The 18,094-nt window shown below is 42.3% G+C and overlaps 1 protein-coding gene and 1 non-coding gene across 7 annotated transcripts in view; one reads left to right on the top strand and one right to left on the bottom strand.

Annotated features, from left to right (window-relative positions):
- The window catches only part of LOC126273691 (pneumococcal serine-rich repeat protein-like), a 495,465-nt gene that overhangs the window by 80,831 nt on the left and 396,540 nt on the right, over positions 1 to 18,094 (bottom strand). The window contains exon 1 of one of the 6 annotated variants that reach the window (XM_049977054.1): positions 13,937 to 14,515. The exons of the other annotated variants lie outside the window; for them this stretch is intronic. Within the exon in view, the coding sequence (XP_049833011.1) occupies positions 13,937 to 13,986 (50 nt within the window). The 5' untranslated portion in view covers positions 13,987 to 14,515. Of the gene's footprint in view, positions 1 to 13,936; positions 14,516 to 18,094 lie in introns of those variants that run through there. 6 annotated transcript variants of the gene reach the window in all.
- Positions 15,845 to 15,919, top strand: Trnas-cga (transfer RNA serine (anticodon CGA)). Its single transcript has one exon. It is a non-coding gene; the product is annotated as a tRNA-Ser (tRNA).

The raw sequence follows: 18,094 nt of genomic DNA, 5'->3' as shown, positions 1-18,094 counted from the left end.
TCGCGAGAACTGGCCTTGGGCGTCCCTTCCACAGATAACGGTATTTACATAGTCCCCCGTGGACGCCGTTCCTTTACTCAGGGTGTGCGCCGAACGTAAAACAAAGTCGGTTGCGCCAATGCTTCGCGGAACAGTGCTGAAACTCAGGAAGGCATTGTGCGCATTTCCACGAGAGAAAGTATTGGCTAACTGTGAAATGTGTGGACTAACTCCAGGACAACATACAGATAGATAGCACTGTCCTCTTAACCACTTAGAAATTTCGGTACCTTTCACAAAGCTCTGGATGTATCACACGCCCAATTCAAGGATAACGTAAACCGGATGCTCACAAAGCCACCATATCGCGTCACGGTTTCGGCGAGTGACAAATATCCGCGAACGTGTGGAAGCTGTCAAATGAACTTTACATGTCGTGTAATGCTACTGAGATAATGGTAACGTAAGACAAATACACCAACATTTTCTTTACTACATCTTCTGACCGCGTAGCAGACACAGCAGTGGTGAACACATCAGTAGATGATCTGGATTCGGTTCAGAAAATTAATGAAACGCGTAGAGAGAGATCGAAAAATTAGAGAAGCAGAAACGAACAGGCGTGGAGTGAGTTTGCGACTGCGTGTCGTACGTACGAGGACCATGCTGCGGGCACACAGGAGGATAACCTAACATGCAGGAAAATTTACTTAGTTATTCCGCTGTTCATACACAAATGGTTCAAATGGCTCTGCGTACTATGGGACTCAACATCTGAGGTCATCAGTTTCCTAGACTTAGAACTACTTAAACCAAAGACATCACACACACCCACGGTCGAGGTAGGACTCGAACCTGCGACCGTAGCAGCCGCGAGGTTCCCGACTGAAGCGCCTACAGCCGCGCGCCTACAGCCGCTCGACCACAGCGGCCGGCTGTTCACACACATTTTTGTTTACTAGAGAGTTCTGAAAAGTAATGCCTTGCACCAAGAGAGGCGTCGTTTGGCATTTACCGGCGTGATGTGTTGCTTGTGAGCAGCCGCTCGACCATGAAATCCAAGTTCTCACCTCCCGCCTGTCATAGTACCTGCAGTGGATCGTGATGCGGTTTGGAATTCCTGTGTGATGGTCTGGATAAATGTTTGCTTATTAGACATGACATATCTCTTCAACCGTCGGCGGTCTCTGTCAGTCCAACAGACGAAGTCGGCCTGTATGCTTTCGTGCTGTACGTGTTCCTTCACGCTTCCACTTCACTATCACATCGGAAAAAGTGGACCCAGGGATGTTTACGGGCGTGGAAATCTCGCGAACAAACGTATGACAAGCGACACCCAATCACCTGACTACGTTCATTGTCCGTGGGTTCCGCAGAGCGTCCCAATCTGCTCTCACACGATCTCTAATGACTACTGAGGTCGCTAATATGGAGTACCTGGCAGTAGGTGGCAGCAAAATGCACTAATATGAAAAAAACTTAGGTTTTTGGGGGTGTCCGGATACTTTTGATCACATAGTGTAAATGCGCAGACGTGAACTATGAACTATGGCGACGATATCATTAACTGCGTCCAAACAGCACCAATGTTGTTTTTTATTCTTTTTTGGCTGACGAAGGATAAACACGGGTAGACATCCACTGGAAAACGGCCAATGTGGATGGGGCAGCACGTCCGTCGGAAACCACCGTTGTGGAATGGTGCTCCTAGGGGTGCTACTGCTTCATGATAACACACGTCCCCATATCGCATACTTCGTAAAGCGGAAGTGACGCCAACGTAAGTGGAAGACATTCAAGCACCCATCCTATAGCCCTGATCTCTTCCCATGCGATTATGATGCCTTCGGTCACTTAAAGAAGTACCTGAAGTGTCGATGATGCCTGTCTGACAAGGATGTATGGCAGGCAGTTACGGACTTATCCCGTTGCAGGGTATAGGGTTTCACCAAACGGGAATTTTGAACCTGGTGGGATGATTGCCTCAATGCTCTCGGAGATTTGGTCTGATTGGCACACCAATTCTGGACTGTATGGTCTTCGAAACGAAACTTTCTGATCGCTCCTTATATCTGCCATCTCGCAGAACTGTGAGGACGTTGCGTCCAAAGACTCCATGTGATTCTATCACTGACATTTATAGACGAAGACTTACTTTCCGTACTGAGCATCTCTATATTGTTGGTTGGCCTTGGCAACGAGCATCATGCAGCTTGAAATACAGTTAAGATATACACTGGACTGGGTATATGTGGTAGATTTATGTTGGCTTTCTCGAATTACCGATCCACTGCATCCATCAACAGCATCACAAAAGTGGTCGCTGATCTTTTTCGATACTTCGAACTAAAAAAACCGTTCAGCAACGAAATAAGGAGATAACAATACCAATTCGTATGGCACGTTATACACCTGTTCGCCTCGTGGTTCCGACACACTGTATGGCTGTGAAGATAATACCCCAGTGGTCAAATTCTGGAGTACCAGAGAGAAGTACCGACTTTTTGTCCCCTTCAATTGTGTCTCAAAATTGTTTTTGGTTCTCTCTCTATAGTTCAGGTTGCGAAAACAGTCAAAATGCAGCCCAAGAAACAACAATAAGTTTCCAAATGACCCACTTAATCAAGCAAACTACGTTAGCGCAACTGTAAGAGTAACAACAAATGTTTCACGCCCTTATTTCCTCTAATCGTTCATGAAACAGTCGCTAGGCAATGACAGGCTGTCATACCGCACTGTAACGAGTGCAAACGTAGCATGCCTTGCCTAAAGTGAATAGCACTATCAATGCCAGGACTAAAAAAAAGCTTTAACATCTCCAAAACATCTACGCATATTGCTAAGCGATTATCCAGAACCCAGAACCAATTGCAGGTTTCGTATCTATCGGCTTCATAGGACAACAAAAAAAATTTACTTTTCTATATTTTCCGTAATTATTGATCGATTTTAAAATTAAAAAACTGTCCTAATCTACTCAGTAAGATGCATAATTTTATGTTAAAAGTTTAACACAATAAGGCAAATATTTTACTCAGAATTTGTTTATATGTCTTGTGGCAGCGTAGTTTACGGCGCGCAAATATCTGCATGTTATACATTCAATATGTACTTGATAATGGGGCGCATAGCGACTTGTAAAAAAACTTTATGCATAATTTCAAACCTGTTTCTCGCTTACAAGCTTTAAAGTCAAGCATTAAACACATTCAGTGCTTTATGAAGTAATCAGAAGTTCTGTGTGCTACAGCTTTCTTTCTGGGTATCTTCCAATGCATTTTAGGTCACAGGTTTTTTAGAACAGGACTGTGTGTGGCAGATTTTTATCTGGAGGAATTGTGACCTACATAATTTTCACACTCCAAAATTCACTTAGTACACCAGTTTTAGAGATAGTTTCTGCGATATTAGGCATGCTATTTGGAGTAGTGTTGCTGTCGTTGTGGCGTTACTGTGGAGACCTTGGACATCAAGTAGAAGTAGTTTGAAACTGTTTTACAACATAGGTTCGATTCTTTAATCAATCGGGGGTTTATTGGTTGGTACTAAACGACGATTAATGACGCATCAAAGTGTGAGAGAGATGTACAGAATCAAGGGTTCAAGAATGAAGTTGATTCCCCTTTGTTGTAGTCGTGAAAAGTAAAAATCATGTCGCCGTTGGATTCCTGAAGCCCAACTTGTTGAGCTTTCTGAAAGTCCAAAAGGATTCTACACTATAGAAGCAAAGCGTCCAAACTTCTGAACATGGTTCAAATGCTTCAGAACACTATGGGATTTAACATCTGAGGTCATCAGTCCCCTAGAACTTAGAACTGCGTAAACCTAACTAACCTAAGGACATTACACACATCCGTGCCCGAGGCAGGATTCGAACCTGCGACCGTAGCGAGCACGCGGCTCCAGACTGAAGCGATTAGAACCGCTCGGCCACACCGGCCGGCTCTGAACATGGAGCTAACAGTCATCTGAAGGCGTAACCTTAAGAATGCATGAACTATTTTTTTAAAAAGCGTAGCCTTAAGAATTTTAAAAAACGTCACTCGATATCATCAGTTCTCAAAACGTTGACTTCTTATTTAAATTCCATGGTGAGGTTTGGAAATGCTTCTAGATAGTTTGAATTCTGTAATAAATCCCTGAAAATGTATTTCAATCTATATTTTGGGGCGGTTTCGCCTCACAGCCTATAACCACAATCCGGGCTTGCACCTGTCTGTCTTACGCAGTAGGACTGTATCGTGCTACATAGTAGCGGATAACATTAGACATTCCTACCACGTTAGTCAGATGGCAATAAATTTAAAAGTTACTTCATAACAGTGAATCTCCGTTCCTAGATGAGGGGTGATGGTGGAGGTGGAGGGAGATCAAATGAATTTTTTTTTTTCCCACAGAACGGTAACGGTTCGTTTCCGCGCCTTAGTCCTATTCAAACCGACACCTACTCGGTCGCCACTGAAAGACCTAGAAATTCCTCCTTAACACGAACAACGTTGCAAAATTGTGAAAAATCACACTTACTTGAGCAACTTTATTCTCTTCTTTCTCACGCACGTAATGTTGTTTACTACTTAATACGCGATACTGCAATGAACTGAAGTTTCAATAGGAGCCGGCGGGAGTGGCCGTGAGGTTCTAGGCGCTACAGTCTGGAGCCGAGCGACCGCTACGGTCTCAGGTTCGAATCCTGCCTCGGACATGGATGTGTGTAATGTCCTTAGGTTAGTTAGGTTTAATTAGTTCTAAGTTCTAGGCGACTGATGCCCTCAGCAGTTAAGTCACATAGTGCTCAGAGCCATTTGAACCATTTTTTCAATAGCAAATGCGTTACAACGGTCTTCTGATTAGCACTACCCCTATCGGTGTTCTATTTCCAACTTGTAGTTTCATCATCTCTCCATACACCGTAATTTTATTCAGTCACCATCATTTCTTAAAAGAGGACATCTATAACGTACCCCAAGCAGACATTTCATTAGAACATATTTTTCTCTGACGTAACGCCAGAAAGAAAAGTATCTGGAATATTGTGTTCCGAGAAGCTCAATTGGAAATTCAACAATTGCTCAGACCATGAATTCTAGCTAAAATAACTCCTCCGTCTGATTTCAATGTTTATCAAACAATGTCAGCTGAGCAATTAACGGCAACAATCAATGTTGTGTCGAGGATGATCCTTGAAGACACGTCACTGTCGGTTACTTCTACTGCTCCTTTTCAGCGGTGCTCGCCGGCTGCAATTAATTTATTCCAGGTCACACTACAGTACACGACGTACCGTTTGTACAACACGCATCTAACTTGTGATTTATCTTGTCACAAGGCTCGAGATGTGTCCTGCCATTCTCTGTTAAGAAAAACGTCGCTATTTGACTAAAGCTGGAAAATGCAAAAGGACAACATGTATATATGGAGAGAAAGCCACACTAAACCCATACGCATTTTCCATAATGAGAATTACTAGGGGGAGGTGTAATTCGTTAATTGTTGTTGACTTATTAACAATATAGTTTTTAAAGAATACTGATGTGTAAGTACGGTCGAGAACCTGAAAATATCTTGAAACACACTATTAGCAATAACCGTTTTCAATAACGTGTAATAAAAAGCTGGAGGTGCTTTGTGACCACCACCACCAAAAAATTTTAAAAAGTCCATTTTCATTTATTGCTGTTGACTTCTACGCACAATACTCTTTACAAAAAGATACTTATGCGTAACGCATGTCCAGAACCTGAAAAATATTCGCTACGGCATACATTGTGGAAACCAACATGTTAAGGCTTCAATTTTTCAGCTAAACTTAACCGAAAAATTTAAGAAAACTTATAGAATCTGGTGAAAAATTTAAAAAAAAGGGTGGGCATAAAGTAACCCCCCCCCCACCCCCACCCACCTGTTATTGCGAAGGTCAAGCACATGTGAAAACGCGAACGATCCTGGCGGAACATCCATTATACGCTGCACAGAAAAGTGTAACAGTTTAAGACGACTATATCATTACCGTCAAGAAAGAAATCGACGTAAGATAAAAATGCAGCATTGCTACCATTACTACAACCGAAACAATATTACACAAAACAAGCATGCACCCAAAGACAACCATTGCGATAAGCTGGTGGTAACACACTAGAAATTACAGCGTCACAAAAATTTCTCTCTTCAAAGGAAAAATAATAAAGGAGCTCCCCTCATCCCGCCGGGTTGTTTGGACTCCCATGTGCTTTACTATAGGCATGGTTCTATTGGAGGTGGTATGCCTCCATCAGTCTCCGATCTTTAAACCGACAAACAACCATTTTTAAGGGAGGGAGGGGAGGGGGCAGTGAAACAACACACATCAAAGCTCTATGTAATTACTGCAAGGAAATGAAATGATATAAAATATGTCCATTCATTACTAATATTATTGCTAGCACAGTGTTCCAATGTTCTCACATTGATATCACTAGATAACGTGTGAGCAAGTTCCTCATTTTTAATGTGTATCAGAAAATCACAGGGGCAGGCAACGAAAGTAGCAGCGCACTTAACAATTACAAAACGTAAGAAAAGGTAAGAGACCCGTAATTCACCTTTGATAGCACAAATTACCAGTAATTTGCTATGGCTCAGACAACAGAAAAAAAAACAAAACAAAAAATGAACTATGTCTCACAGTGTAACCTTTCAAGAGGAAACGAAGAGTCGGAAATTCAAGTTTCTTCGCGGTGTCTCGTTGTCCACTTTATTCTTCCTGCTTAGCGTTGCTTCCCTGTGTCCCCTTGTTATACGACGAGAGGACGTTTACCTGCTGTTGTGTTTACACCGCTGAGGATGCATATGGAAATAAGGTGCAGGGAGGGGGAAGCTACTGTTTTACAGCAGAGCATCCGACGCTGAGGATTCATTCTGGCGTCTACGCTTTGTTTTTATTTAAACGCCAGTTTCAGTAGGGTTGAAGATAGCAACGGCACTATCCTATCCAAGACAGCACTGTGGTGCTAGCGTAATGCGTCTTGCAGCCTAACGTAAAGTAGGGGGCGACGGGAAGGAGTAGTACACTTAAATAAAAGGAGTAGAGGCGTGACAACTGTAAGAACACTTACAACATTTTACATTCATTTTCGCAACACTCGGTAGTCATTCTCTTTGCGATGCCCAGAACTACTGTAACAATTATGAAAGTTTTATAGAAAATCAGCAATGTCTGTATCTACCAGTTTAATCAGCTTATAAGCCTTCTTTCCTTGTTTGTCTGTCCTGGTAAGAAATGCTATCAGCAAAAGAAGGTCAGTGGTCCAACGCTACAATCAGGACCAAATTTCGTTGACGCCCCTCCACTTAAAACCCACGTTTACAGAACAAAATCAGTTTCATAGTCGACAACGGTTAAGATACAATTGTGAAGAACAGTTTTAAAGACAGCTTATGATGAGTCGCAGATGAGATGGAAACATTCTAGGAAAGGTTAGTGAGCGTCTTTACGGGAGTTACAGATTCTTTAATACTGTTCCAGAGTTTAGGACCTCCGGGATCGAACGATCAGAATGAGAGATTTCTGAGGAGTGTCGTTAGATTTGACCAGATAGTTACAGAGATGCTCTGTTAACTGTGGAAGAGAAGGAAATCCTTTTTCGACATAAGGCGCTATAAATGTTTACAGGCGCAATGTTTTACACAGACTGCAAAACGGGTCTATTGCTTCGAATGTATATCTAGCGAAAGGCCTAGAAGAACAAGGTAATACGATCAGGGCTAGTACAGAGGGAATATTCACACAAGTGTGACAGTAAATGAGCTACAATTAACAGTATAAAGCACCTCCCACCGTATACTGCATACTACATACTAATTTAGTTAGTTGTCCCGTAGAGTATGTGAACTAATCTTTTATTCAAATAATATGGAACAAATCAGTTTCAGGTTGAGTGTACATCATTAGTGACAACATCAATGAACAATTCTGTGGCCTTTTAATGCAACTACACTTATAAGGCAGGTGTCCTAATAGGCTGCCGGTTTTTAAAGAAAAATTAGTCCATGGAATATGAGTTGTCCAGGAGAAATGATTTTAGGTTATATTTGAAACTTAGTTTTCTGAATTCCAGTTATTTTAAGCAATTGGGAAAATTTTGTTACTGCATTTTGAATTCTTTCCTGAGCCACTGACAGCTTTAATAATGGGAATAAACAGCCATTTTTTTTCCTTTAATTTTTTAGGTCTCGACATCACTACTACTTTCAAATTGTGATGGGGTATTTAGAATGAATTTTATAAGCGAATATATGTGTTGTGACGGTGCAGTTAAAATGCGTAACTCCAAGTTCTTACATAACGACCGGAGGTGAACACACATTATTCTTACAGCTCTCTTTTTTGCAATCAGCAGTTTCTTTGTATGCGATGAGTTACCCGAGAAAATTATTCCACGAGGTATTATTGAATGGAAATATGACAAATATGCCAGGAGGTTGATTCGTTTTCATAACTAACTGAACCTAACTGTTTGAGATACTGAACAATATGCTTCTTCCAATTTATGTTTTCGTCAGTGTGTACACCCAAAAATTTGGGGCATCCTACTGTTTACCAACTTTTGTTCACGTGCTATATCAATTGTTGGTATGAGTGTTGTACAGAACTGAATGTAGCGCGTTTAATTAAGGGAATATCCATTTTCAATGAATCACTCAATAATTCTCTGATAAGCATAATTAACAACACACTGTTCTGTTGATTACTCTTTAATGGGATTATTATAATACGAGTATCATATGCAAAAAGCATCACTTCTGTCTGTTTAATGTTACGTGAAAGGTTGTTCACGCACTCTTACATTCGAAACAGCATTGGACCCAGTACTGAATCCAGAGACTAAAATTTTCTGTCTCTCCAACAATGTTTGAATTATGCAGAACAACTTTTAGCATTCTGATTGTTAAGATGTGCGCAACACCGTGGTCCATAGAACTCGGTTTGTTCTAAGCGTAACAATCTATACGATCAACCGCACTGGAAAGTTCACAAAAAAATAACTTGAGTATTTATACATATGCAAATAATATCGCGAATTGCAACTGTTGATGAAGGCTCTCCATTACAACTCTTACGACAGATACGTCTTTGACTGCTACAAGATTGCACGGGCCAAAGCACTGCTGTTTCAGAGTAACTGACGCATTCGCAGAACCGTGCGCTTTAGGCTACAATCCTTTCATGGTCGAAAGACCGAAAACACTAAGTTATAAATACCCGGCCACTGCTCGTCTGTGAATAAAAAGTCCGTCTATTCTACAATTAGAAACGGAGAATGACTAGCTGAAACGTACAGGCAGAATGCAAATTAATCCTACATTCCCAAGCAAAGCCTTGTAAATTAGCTATAGAAGTCCTCATTTTCAAAGAAGCAACACGAAAGCAGATTACAGCTTAGAATAAAACACAAAGGAGTCTAGAAGCTGAAAAACCAGCCATGCTCACGGATGAACACCTCTCCTGCAAATAATATGGCTCATTTAAGATCCAGTATAATAAAGAAGCAAACGTGTCCTGTCTTCGCTTTTGGTTTTTTAGTAAGTAGATACTGGGCCATTGATAAAGAAGACCCAGCTTTTGCGAGCTCCAGCTTTGGTAAAAAAAAAACCTTCATTGTTTACATTCTTCTCTCTTTCTCTACAGGATGACGTTGCTACAAGAGCACGATATTTCGTCTGCACCCTTGCTGCAAAAAACTTCTTTCGCGAAGTATTGTGCTCATTAGGAACAGTATCTGACTGTAATAGACTGAATTATTACGCAGGGAAAACTACAAATTGCTTCCTTTGTTTATCGTGATGGTGCTAACTATTCGTACTTTGTCAACAGTGCGATCTTTGTTGCTCATGAATTCCTTTACTGTAAAGGAATTGGCAACGTAATTTTTAATATGATAATGGTAATCTAACGAGTAATACAAAACTTTTTATTCTTCAATACGTTACACATTTCAATTATTCTGAAGCATTTACAGTATCAACTTTTTGTTCCGGTACTCGGAAACTGCTAACATTTTTTAGTTAACACTATTCATCCTATTATACTGTAACACAGATTGTTATTTCGTCACTAATTACTTCAGAATGAAGTACGGCAAAATTTTGAAGTTCCTGTTCAGTTGCGTATGAGACGGGTGTTTGAATACGAAAATCTGTAGCACTAGAGACTGAGACAACAACATACGTGCAGGAAAGTGATTGGCTTTTTGTTGGGGCTTTGGAAACAATAACGGGAATTTGGTGTATTTGTCAGGGCCCCGCTCACAATAGTATTATGTGAGATTTGTCCTTGGTAATGATATAACACGGTTGGATTCTTGAAAACATTCTATGTCTGTCAGTTTTGTTTATAATTAATCTACTGACGGACCAGTCAACCTACAGTACGCTTAGGCTTCCTCTATAGCATATTTTACAAAGCACAAGTTTTACTACATACTGCTGGGATTAACTTTTGTGGTAACTATGGAAAGATGGTCATAAATCATTTTTAGATTTTTAAACAGACCTAAAAAACAATGTACGTATGACACGATAAAATTATTACCAACCACTCGAAGGTTCTGCTTCAAAACTGCCATATCCTGTTGTTGACGTGCATTCGATCATGGTGGAAATTCTTACCAAGATGTCCCACGTTGACTGACGTACGCTGATGCACTGCTGATTTAACAAAATACGGCGGTTACGTAATTTTCAGGAGGGGGAGGCGAAGTATCGATAGCAGCGGAAGTAAAGCCTTTTTGCAGAACTCTTGTTTTATTTTTTCTCAGATATGTTTCACAGCTACCATGACACCCCTGAAATTTCGTTTCCACCATGCATATGCTAACACGCAAATTTTATTATACTGCCTGTTTCTGCATTTGTCTCGTTTCAATGTGAAGCTCTTTATCTCAAACAGACAGCATGCAGTATTCAAAGATTTTTTGGTAGAATTTTAATATACAGTTGCCAGATAGTTTCAAAGTAGCATCCTTCGTAGCAAACACGGTTGCAATTTCAATAGCTCTCAATGTTATGGAAGGTAACAGCTGATTTTCATTACACTGTCCTACGTTTCTTGGCTGCTAGTTCAGAGAGATGCGTCAAATGCTTGTAATTATTGGAGATTAGGACAAGTGAAGTGGAAGAAACAAAATATGTAGCAGTTTGTGCGCAGTGAGCTGACGTTAAAACAAATAATGTATTGTCCCTCACGTTACTGTCTGAAGTTTTATTAGCTATTTAATATGCAATTACACCCTTGTCGTTTAAATCAGCGTTATTAATTGAGCTTACTGCCTACTATCTAGCGCCAAACAATGATTGAGCGCTTTCCGGAAATCGCCAATGCAGACAAACCAAATTTGGCTGCGTGTTCCATGCTTTCAAAACTTAAACATTTCCCAATAGGGTGGTGAGATTTAAAAGAGATTCTACGTAAAAGTAACGAACGAAGTAGTCTGTAAAAAAATAAAAATTCGGAGTGCTGAAGCATTTATTTTTTCTTCCAAAAGCACGAGCGTAAGACTTAACCAGAACGACAAGTCGCCATAAATGACATTTTCAAAAGGATGGATGACTTCAATTTCTACAAGTTGCTTTCCCTTGAATAGACTTTCTCGCCACGTATTATCAACATAATGAACACAATTTGATATTTTATGTTTGATAACGATCTTGATTGCTATGAAGACTGCCTGTTTGAAAATTACTCCTTGCGACTGTAACATCACTTGCATTCAATCTTCTACGTACGAAATACAGTTAATCATAACTTTAAGAAATTTCTCCATGTTATTAGAAAAAATTCTCCGTTTACTCACAGGTTGATTTGCAATGAAAACAGATAAATGCTGGGAAGGTTATTTTGAAAGTTTAATCATGTTGTTAGACCGTAAAAACACATGCTACCGTTTAAGTAAATCTATCAGTTTCAGAGGTGACGAGACGCGGAAGTGGACAGCTGAAGAGAAAGTCGAGTGCAAATGAGGTCATTCGATCGTATAACCCTTCTTTTAACTATGAACGTAACAAGTTTTTCGTGGACGTACTATGTAAGATAGTGATGGTAGTTAATTATTTTGTTTACCGTTTCCGAACATGCATCTCTTAACGCTTCCGCACTGATCGCTTAGTGTGTTATCCGTGTATGTCATGCAACAAAGAGTTGACGTATACTGAATGAAAAACTGGAAAAGGAGGCAGTGATTTTTTTTTCAAGTGATTTATTAATATACTTAAACATGCAAATAAAATGGTGGTACATAGAAATAAAAGGAAATAATGATACGTATTACATACAAAAAATACCCTCTGCACTGAAGAATAATTTCAATAGCCTGTGGGTTATTTGTAGCAGTATTTCTCTGTTGACAATGCGTAAAATGTCTTTGCGGTTTTTATTGTGCAAGTTTCCGTTTTTATAGTGTACTATGCACCATAAGCCGTGTAAATGATGTACAATGTGTGTGTGTGTGTGTGTGTGTGTGTGTGTGTGTGTGTGTGTGTGTGTGTGTTTTTCTGCATAAGAAGACTACAAAAATCGTAAGTAGTTTTTTCCGAATTCGCCACATTGAGTTCCACGTTAATTAAGAAAGTGTGCGTATTTATACAATACAGTAAAGGCTCCAGGGCAATACAGCACCTCACACATCGCAAACATCACACAAAAATACCGCAAATAGCTAATAACGCAGCAGGCAATGGTAATTATTTCCCGAAACGCTTCGTATAAGAATTAAAAGAAAATCGTGACCATCAGCAGCAAAACTTACGAACAGAACCAAAGATTTGAAGTATTTAGATGGTTACGAACTGGGCCTACAGTCTGGTGCTCCATCTGTCGCATGTCAAATATGATAAACATGACAGATGTCAATCACTAAGAAATGAGTATGTGCTACTTGCATACATAACAAAACAAACTTTAACCGTGCGTCAATGAGATACAGACTTCGTCATCGGTAAACACTGTATGAGAATGAGGTAGTGAGCAACACAACGGCCGTGAGTGATGACGTCACCACTTTGCGAGACGCTTGTTGGCTACCCCGCGATCTCTAACGGCAAATGAGTTAACCCTCTACAGAGATTCGCGGCACGCCCACTTCATTTTATCTCTGCCAGCGTATCGCGATGACCTACATGGCACATGCGAGGCAGCGATCTTTGCTTACAGAACACAAGCGGCGTCAGGAATGATGACAGGCGATATATCCTCTACGTCACGCATACACGATGGCCTACGCTCCGCGACAGTTAATATTCATTAGTGGAAAATGCCATCACTAGAAGCTGACAACAATGAAATCGCTACGTTAACTCAGCAAGCCAGAATTTGAAGGGGCTGTCATCTCCGGTACCATTACAAAGTACATTCGTAGACCGAAAGTATTTGTTGCAATTATGCAGCTGTTTAACCGTTTCATATTTATCACTGCAATCTGGTTCTGGAAGGCCAAATACTTTTCATTCGCGGAATGAAATGTGTCTCTTCATCAATTTCATCTGATGTGGTCGACATACGACGCACTTATTCTAAGATTAGATGTGTGTCGTTACCGTTCATAAAACGTATCAGTGTGTCAGAGTTTGTAAATAAAATGATTCACGAAAATGAAGGCAAATGCAAAATTGTGCATCTTATCCTCCTGCAAATACAGTTAATAACAGGAAACAACGGTTCTTTGTAAATTGTCGAAACGTTGGCAACATTTGGGATCGTTCTGTACTTCGAATTAAAGCTTATTAGTGCAAGGGAAGTACGTTATAAATGAAACTAAAACCATTAGGGGCGTGACAAATGGTTGCCTTTAACACGTTGGCAAGTAAAAGCCAAAATTTTAACAGTAGTTTAGATGAGATGTCATGTGACACGTTCGCATTTCTGCTTGTTGTAATGAACAAATGACGGAACATGACTGATACGAGCGTCGCGGCTGTTGTCACTTACCTCGTCAGTGCGCCAGCTACACAGAACGAAGGCTGCTGACACGCCAGCATAAGACATCACAGAACTCGACGACGGTGGTGAAAAAAAAGTCAACTGAAAGCACCGCCTGTCCAAGAGGAGGACCCCACAATTTGGCAGACGTTTTCGGCGACCACTTAAATGTTCACTGTACTGGCGCCACTGGCTGACACGTGCTCTTCGCGCGCCCTCGCCCTTCGCCACCTAAGATCAATGTACACGCTTGGCGCGCTGCGCTGCTGTCTACAGTCGTGGCGCGAGCTTCACTAGGAATTTCGCAACTGGCCTGACGGACGCAGTCGTCAGAAGGCTGCGAGAGAGTGCGCGCCGAGCCACGCGCGCCCCTCCACACACACACACACACACACACACACACACACACACACACACACCACACACACACACACACACGCCGCCGCCTCGTGCGCGCTACTACGAAAAAGAGAAGAGGATTGCATAAACAAAAGGAAGGCGCGAGGGAGCGTGCGCCAAGCTAGCGCCCGCCTGCTCCTCTCGGTTCCTCGTTTTTTCCTTCCTCCGTTCTTCGTCGACGTCTCCCCACCTCTCTCCTACTCTCCTCGCCGGCTGACGACGCCGCCGCCGCGGCCGCTCCCCCCTCTATCGCACCACGCGCGGGGTCCCTGCGCCGCCGCCTGGCGAGGTCATGGAACCGGCCAATGGTGGGGCGCCGCACGCGAAATTTTGCGAGTGTGTGAGTGCGCGCGGCCGCGTGTGTGTGACCTCAATGTGTCCTCTGCCGGTATTAGAGCTGGCGCGCGCGCTCGGGGTTTCACCTGGCCTGTACAGCTGCGGGTCGATGAACTGCTCGCTAGAGGCGGCGGCGGCGGCTGCGGCGGCTTCGGGCAACCCGCGGGCCTGTGAGGCAGTCGGCCCTCGCTGGCTGGCTCCCTCCCCTCCTCCGCCCCCACTCCTGCCGGTAGACAAACGCCAAGTGGGGCGAGAGGCCCCTGCTAGGCAGCACGCGCTAGTCTGCCGAAATCGTACCCGGACCGAGGTCTACCAGAAGGGAGGATGCCTGCACTCTTCCGGGTTCTAGGGCGATTTAGTGATTACTACAATACCGTTAACGAAACCCCGTTCTGCACTGGGTGTCCCTGGAAGAATGGTAAGTATTCAGGGATGTGACAGGAAACATCAGTTGATCCAAAAAAAAAAAAAAATTCATATTGGTTCAAATGGCTCTGAGCACTATGGGACTCAACTGCTGTGGTCATAAGTCCCCTAGACTTAGAACTACTTAAACCTAACTAACCTAAGGACATCACACACATCCATGCCTTTGGCATGATTCGAACCTGCGACCGTAGCGGTCGCTCGGTTCCTGACTGTAGCACCTAGAACCGCTCGGCCACTCCGGCCGGCAAATTCGTATTGACATTCCGAATGGTTTCCCAGATAGAACACAATGTACATTATCGCAAGTTCCATGCGGCTTTCTGTAGTATACAGAGAAGTTGCAGCATTAGAGAAGTTGCAGCATTAGAAAATTGCAGCGCAATGCAGGAAGATCTGCAGCGGATAGGCACTTGGTGCACTTGGCAACTGCGCCTTAACATACACAAATGTAATGTATTGCGAATACATAGAAAGAAGGATCCTTTATTGTATGATTATATGATAGCGGTACAAACACTGGTAGCCAGAATGAGATTTTCATTCTGCAGCGGAGTGTGCGCTGATATGAAACTTCCTGGCAGATAAAAACTGTGTGCCCGACCGAGACTCGAACTCGGGACCTTTGCCTTTCGCGGGCAAGTGCTCTACCAACTGAGCTACCGAAGCACGACTCGCGCCCGGTACTCACAGCTTTACTTCTGCCTGTACCTCGTCTCCTACCTTCCAAACTTTACAGAAGCTCTCCTGGAGTCGTGCTTCGATAGCTCAGTTGGTAGAGCACTTGCCCACGAAAGGCAAAGGTCCCGAGTTCGAGTCTCGGTCGGGCACACAGTTTTAATCTGCCAGGAAGTTTCAAACACTGGTAGCAGTTCCTTCTGTAAAATATCTGGGAGTATGCGTGCGGAACGATTTGATGTGGAATGATCATATAAAATTAATTGTTGGTAAGGCGGGTGCCAGGTTGAGATTCATTGGGAGAGTCCTTAGAAAATGTAGTCCATTAAAGGAGGTGGCTTACAAAACACTCGCTCGACCTATACTTGAGTATTGCTCATCAGTGTGGGATCCGTCCCATGTCGGGTTGACGGAGGAGGTAGAGAAGATCCAAAGAAGAGCGGCGCGTTTCGTCACAGGGTTATTTGATAACCGTGATAGCGTTACGGAGATGTTTAGCAAACTCAAGTGGCAGAGTCGGCAAGAGAGGCGCTCTGCATCGCAGTGTAGCTTGCTGTCCAGGTTTCGAGAGGGTGCATTTCTGGATGAGGTATCGAATATATTGCTTGCCCCCTACTTGTATCTCCCGAGGAGATCACGAATGTAAAATTAGAGGGATTCGAAAGCGTAAGGAGGCTTTCCGACAGTCGTTCTTCCCGCGAACCATACGCGACTTGAACAGGAAAGGAAGGTAATGACAGTGGCACGTAGAGTGCCTTCCGCCACACACAGTTGTGTGGCTTGCGGAGTATAAATGTAGATGTAATTTATCTTCTGTATCACTCAATACATTGTCAGGTTTACAAACTTATATACGTACAAATCAGTAAACATAACATGCGTTTTACAAAGTATCCATGAGAAAATGTGTTAAAATACATATTCATCTCTAAGCATCAGTCGGGCTTCGGTGCACCTTTTCAACAATGGGTTACTGTTCCTGCACATGTTTAACGACATATTCACATTCAGAAGAAAAATTTGAACTTGGAAGAATGCCTGTTTCACATAATGTGCTGAGAACTCTGCCAAACTATCTACGTCCAGCAATTCGATGAGTCAGAGAGCACCGACGGTGGAACTCTTCGACAGCAGCAAGAGTACCAACACCGCGGAAGCGATAAACATACACAACCTCTGTATAGTCTAATGAGTGCAGATGCGCAGCATTTTAGCCAGCGCTTTTAGCAAAACCAGTTAACCGACGCTTTCCTCAAATGCACTCCCAATCCCTCGCACATTCCGAACGTGTAGTTCAACAGTCTGCGCACGAACAGCAATACGTTGTTGAAATGGTTCAGTGTCGCCCTACTACCAGCATAAGGCGTCTTTTTTGCATGTGCATCACGAATGTGTTAAAAAACATACAAACGCTTGTTGCAATGTTTACTATTGTACATGCGAAAACTTGACAATGAATTGAATAATGTTGCAAGGTCTGATGCAGCGCTCCCTGTGACACTGTCCTGTCTAAGACTCATCTCAAGAGTAAACTACAGCAACCTACATGCTTCTGGATGTACTGAATAACACCGAACATAAACAACAACGCATATGAAATGTGTTCTATCTTTGATATCACTGCGAACAGTGCATATGTCCATTTGATGTTTTATGCTTCAGATGAGGATTCCTGTCATATCCATGAATATTGGTCATTCTTGCTGGAACATCCTATATAGTTTTTTAGTAGCTGTCCACTGATAAACGGCTAGAAATACACATACAATGAATTCACTAAACATCGATGTGCACGTGTTAAACAGAGGAAAGGCAAAAGCGATGAGAATAAGCAAGAAGGAAGCACCAGTTGACATAAGCTTAGACGGAAAAAAGATAGAACAAGTAAATCCTTTCTAAAACCGGAAACAATGAGCTGAAACCGAAACTGCACAGAAGAAATAATGAGTAGTACATCAATGGGAAAGAGGTTTTGAAAAGAAGCAGTTAAGGGCTAGAAGAATTCTCATGAAGCTGAGGGAAAGATTAGCTGAAATGTTATGTTTGGAGTACAGGGTAAATCAGGTACAGTTGAGAGGGGAAGAAGAAGAAAAAAAAAGGAAGATATTTAGAAAGTTTTGAAATGTGGCTATGGAGAAGTATGCTTAAGGTGAATTGGACTGACGAACTTCGGAATCTGGAGACTAGGGGAAGATGGAAGATTATTGAACGTTGTCAGAAAGAAGAAAACATCTTGGCTGGGACATAATACTGCATAGGAATTGTCTGCAAGAAACAATTATGGAGGAGAAAGTGGAAAAAAGAGGAAGAGGTAGAAGAGAACTGGAA

Source organism: Schistocerca gregaria, chromosome 1 (genome assembly GCF_023897955.1).
Source record: "Schistocerca gregaria isolate iqSchGreg1 chromosome 1, iqSchGreg1.2, whole genome shotgun sequence".
Classification (NCBI taxonomy): Eukaryota; Metazoa; Arthropoda; class Insecta; order Orthoptera; family Acrididae; genus Schistocerca; species Schistocerca gregaria.
Note: the sequence above shows the minus strand (reverse complement) of the source record. Positions and strands in the feature narration are given on the sequence as shown.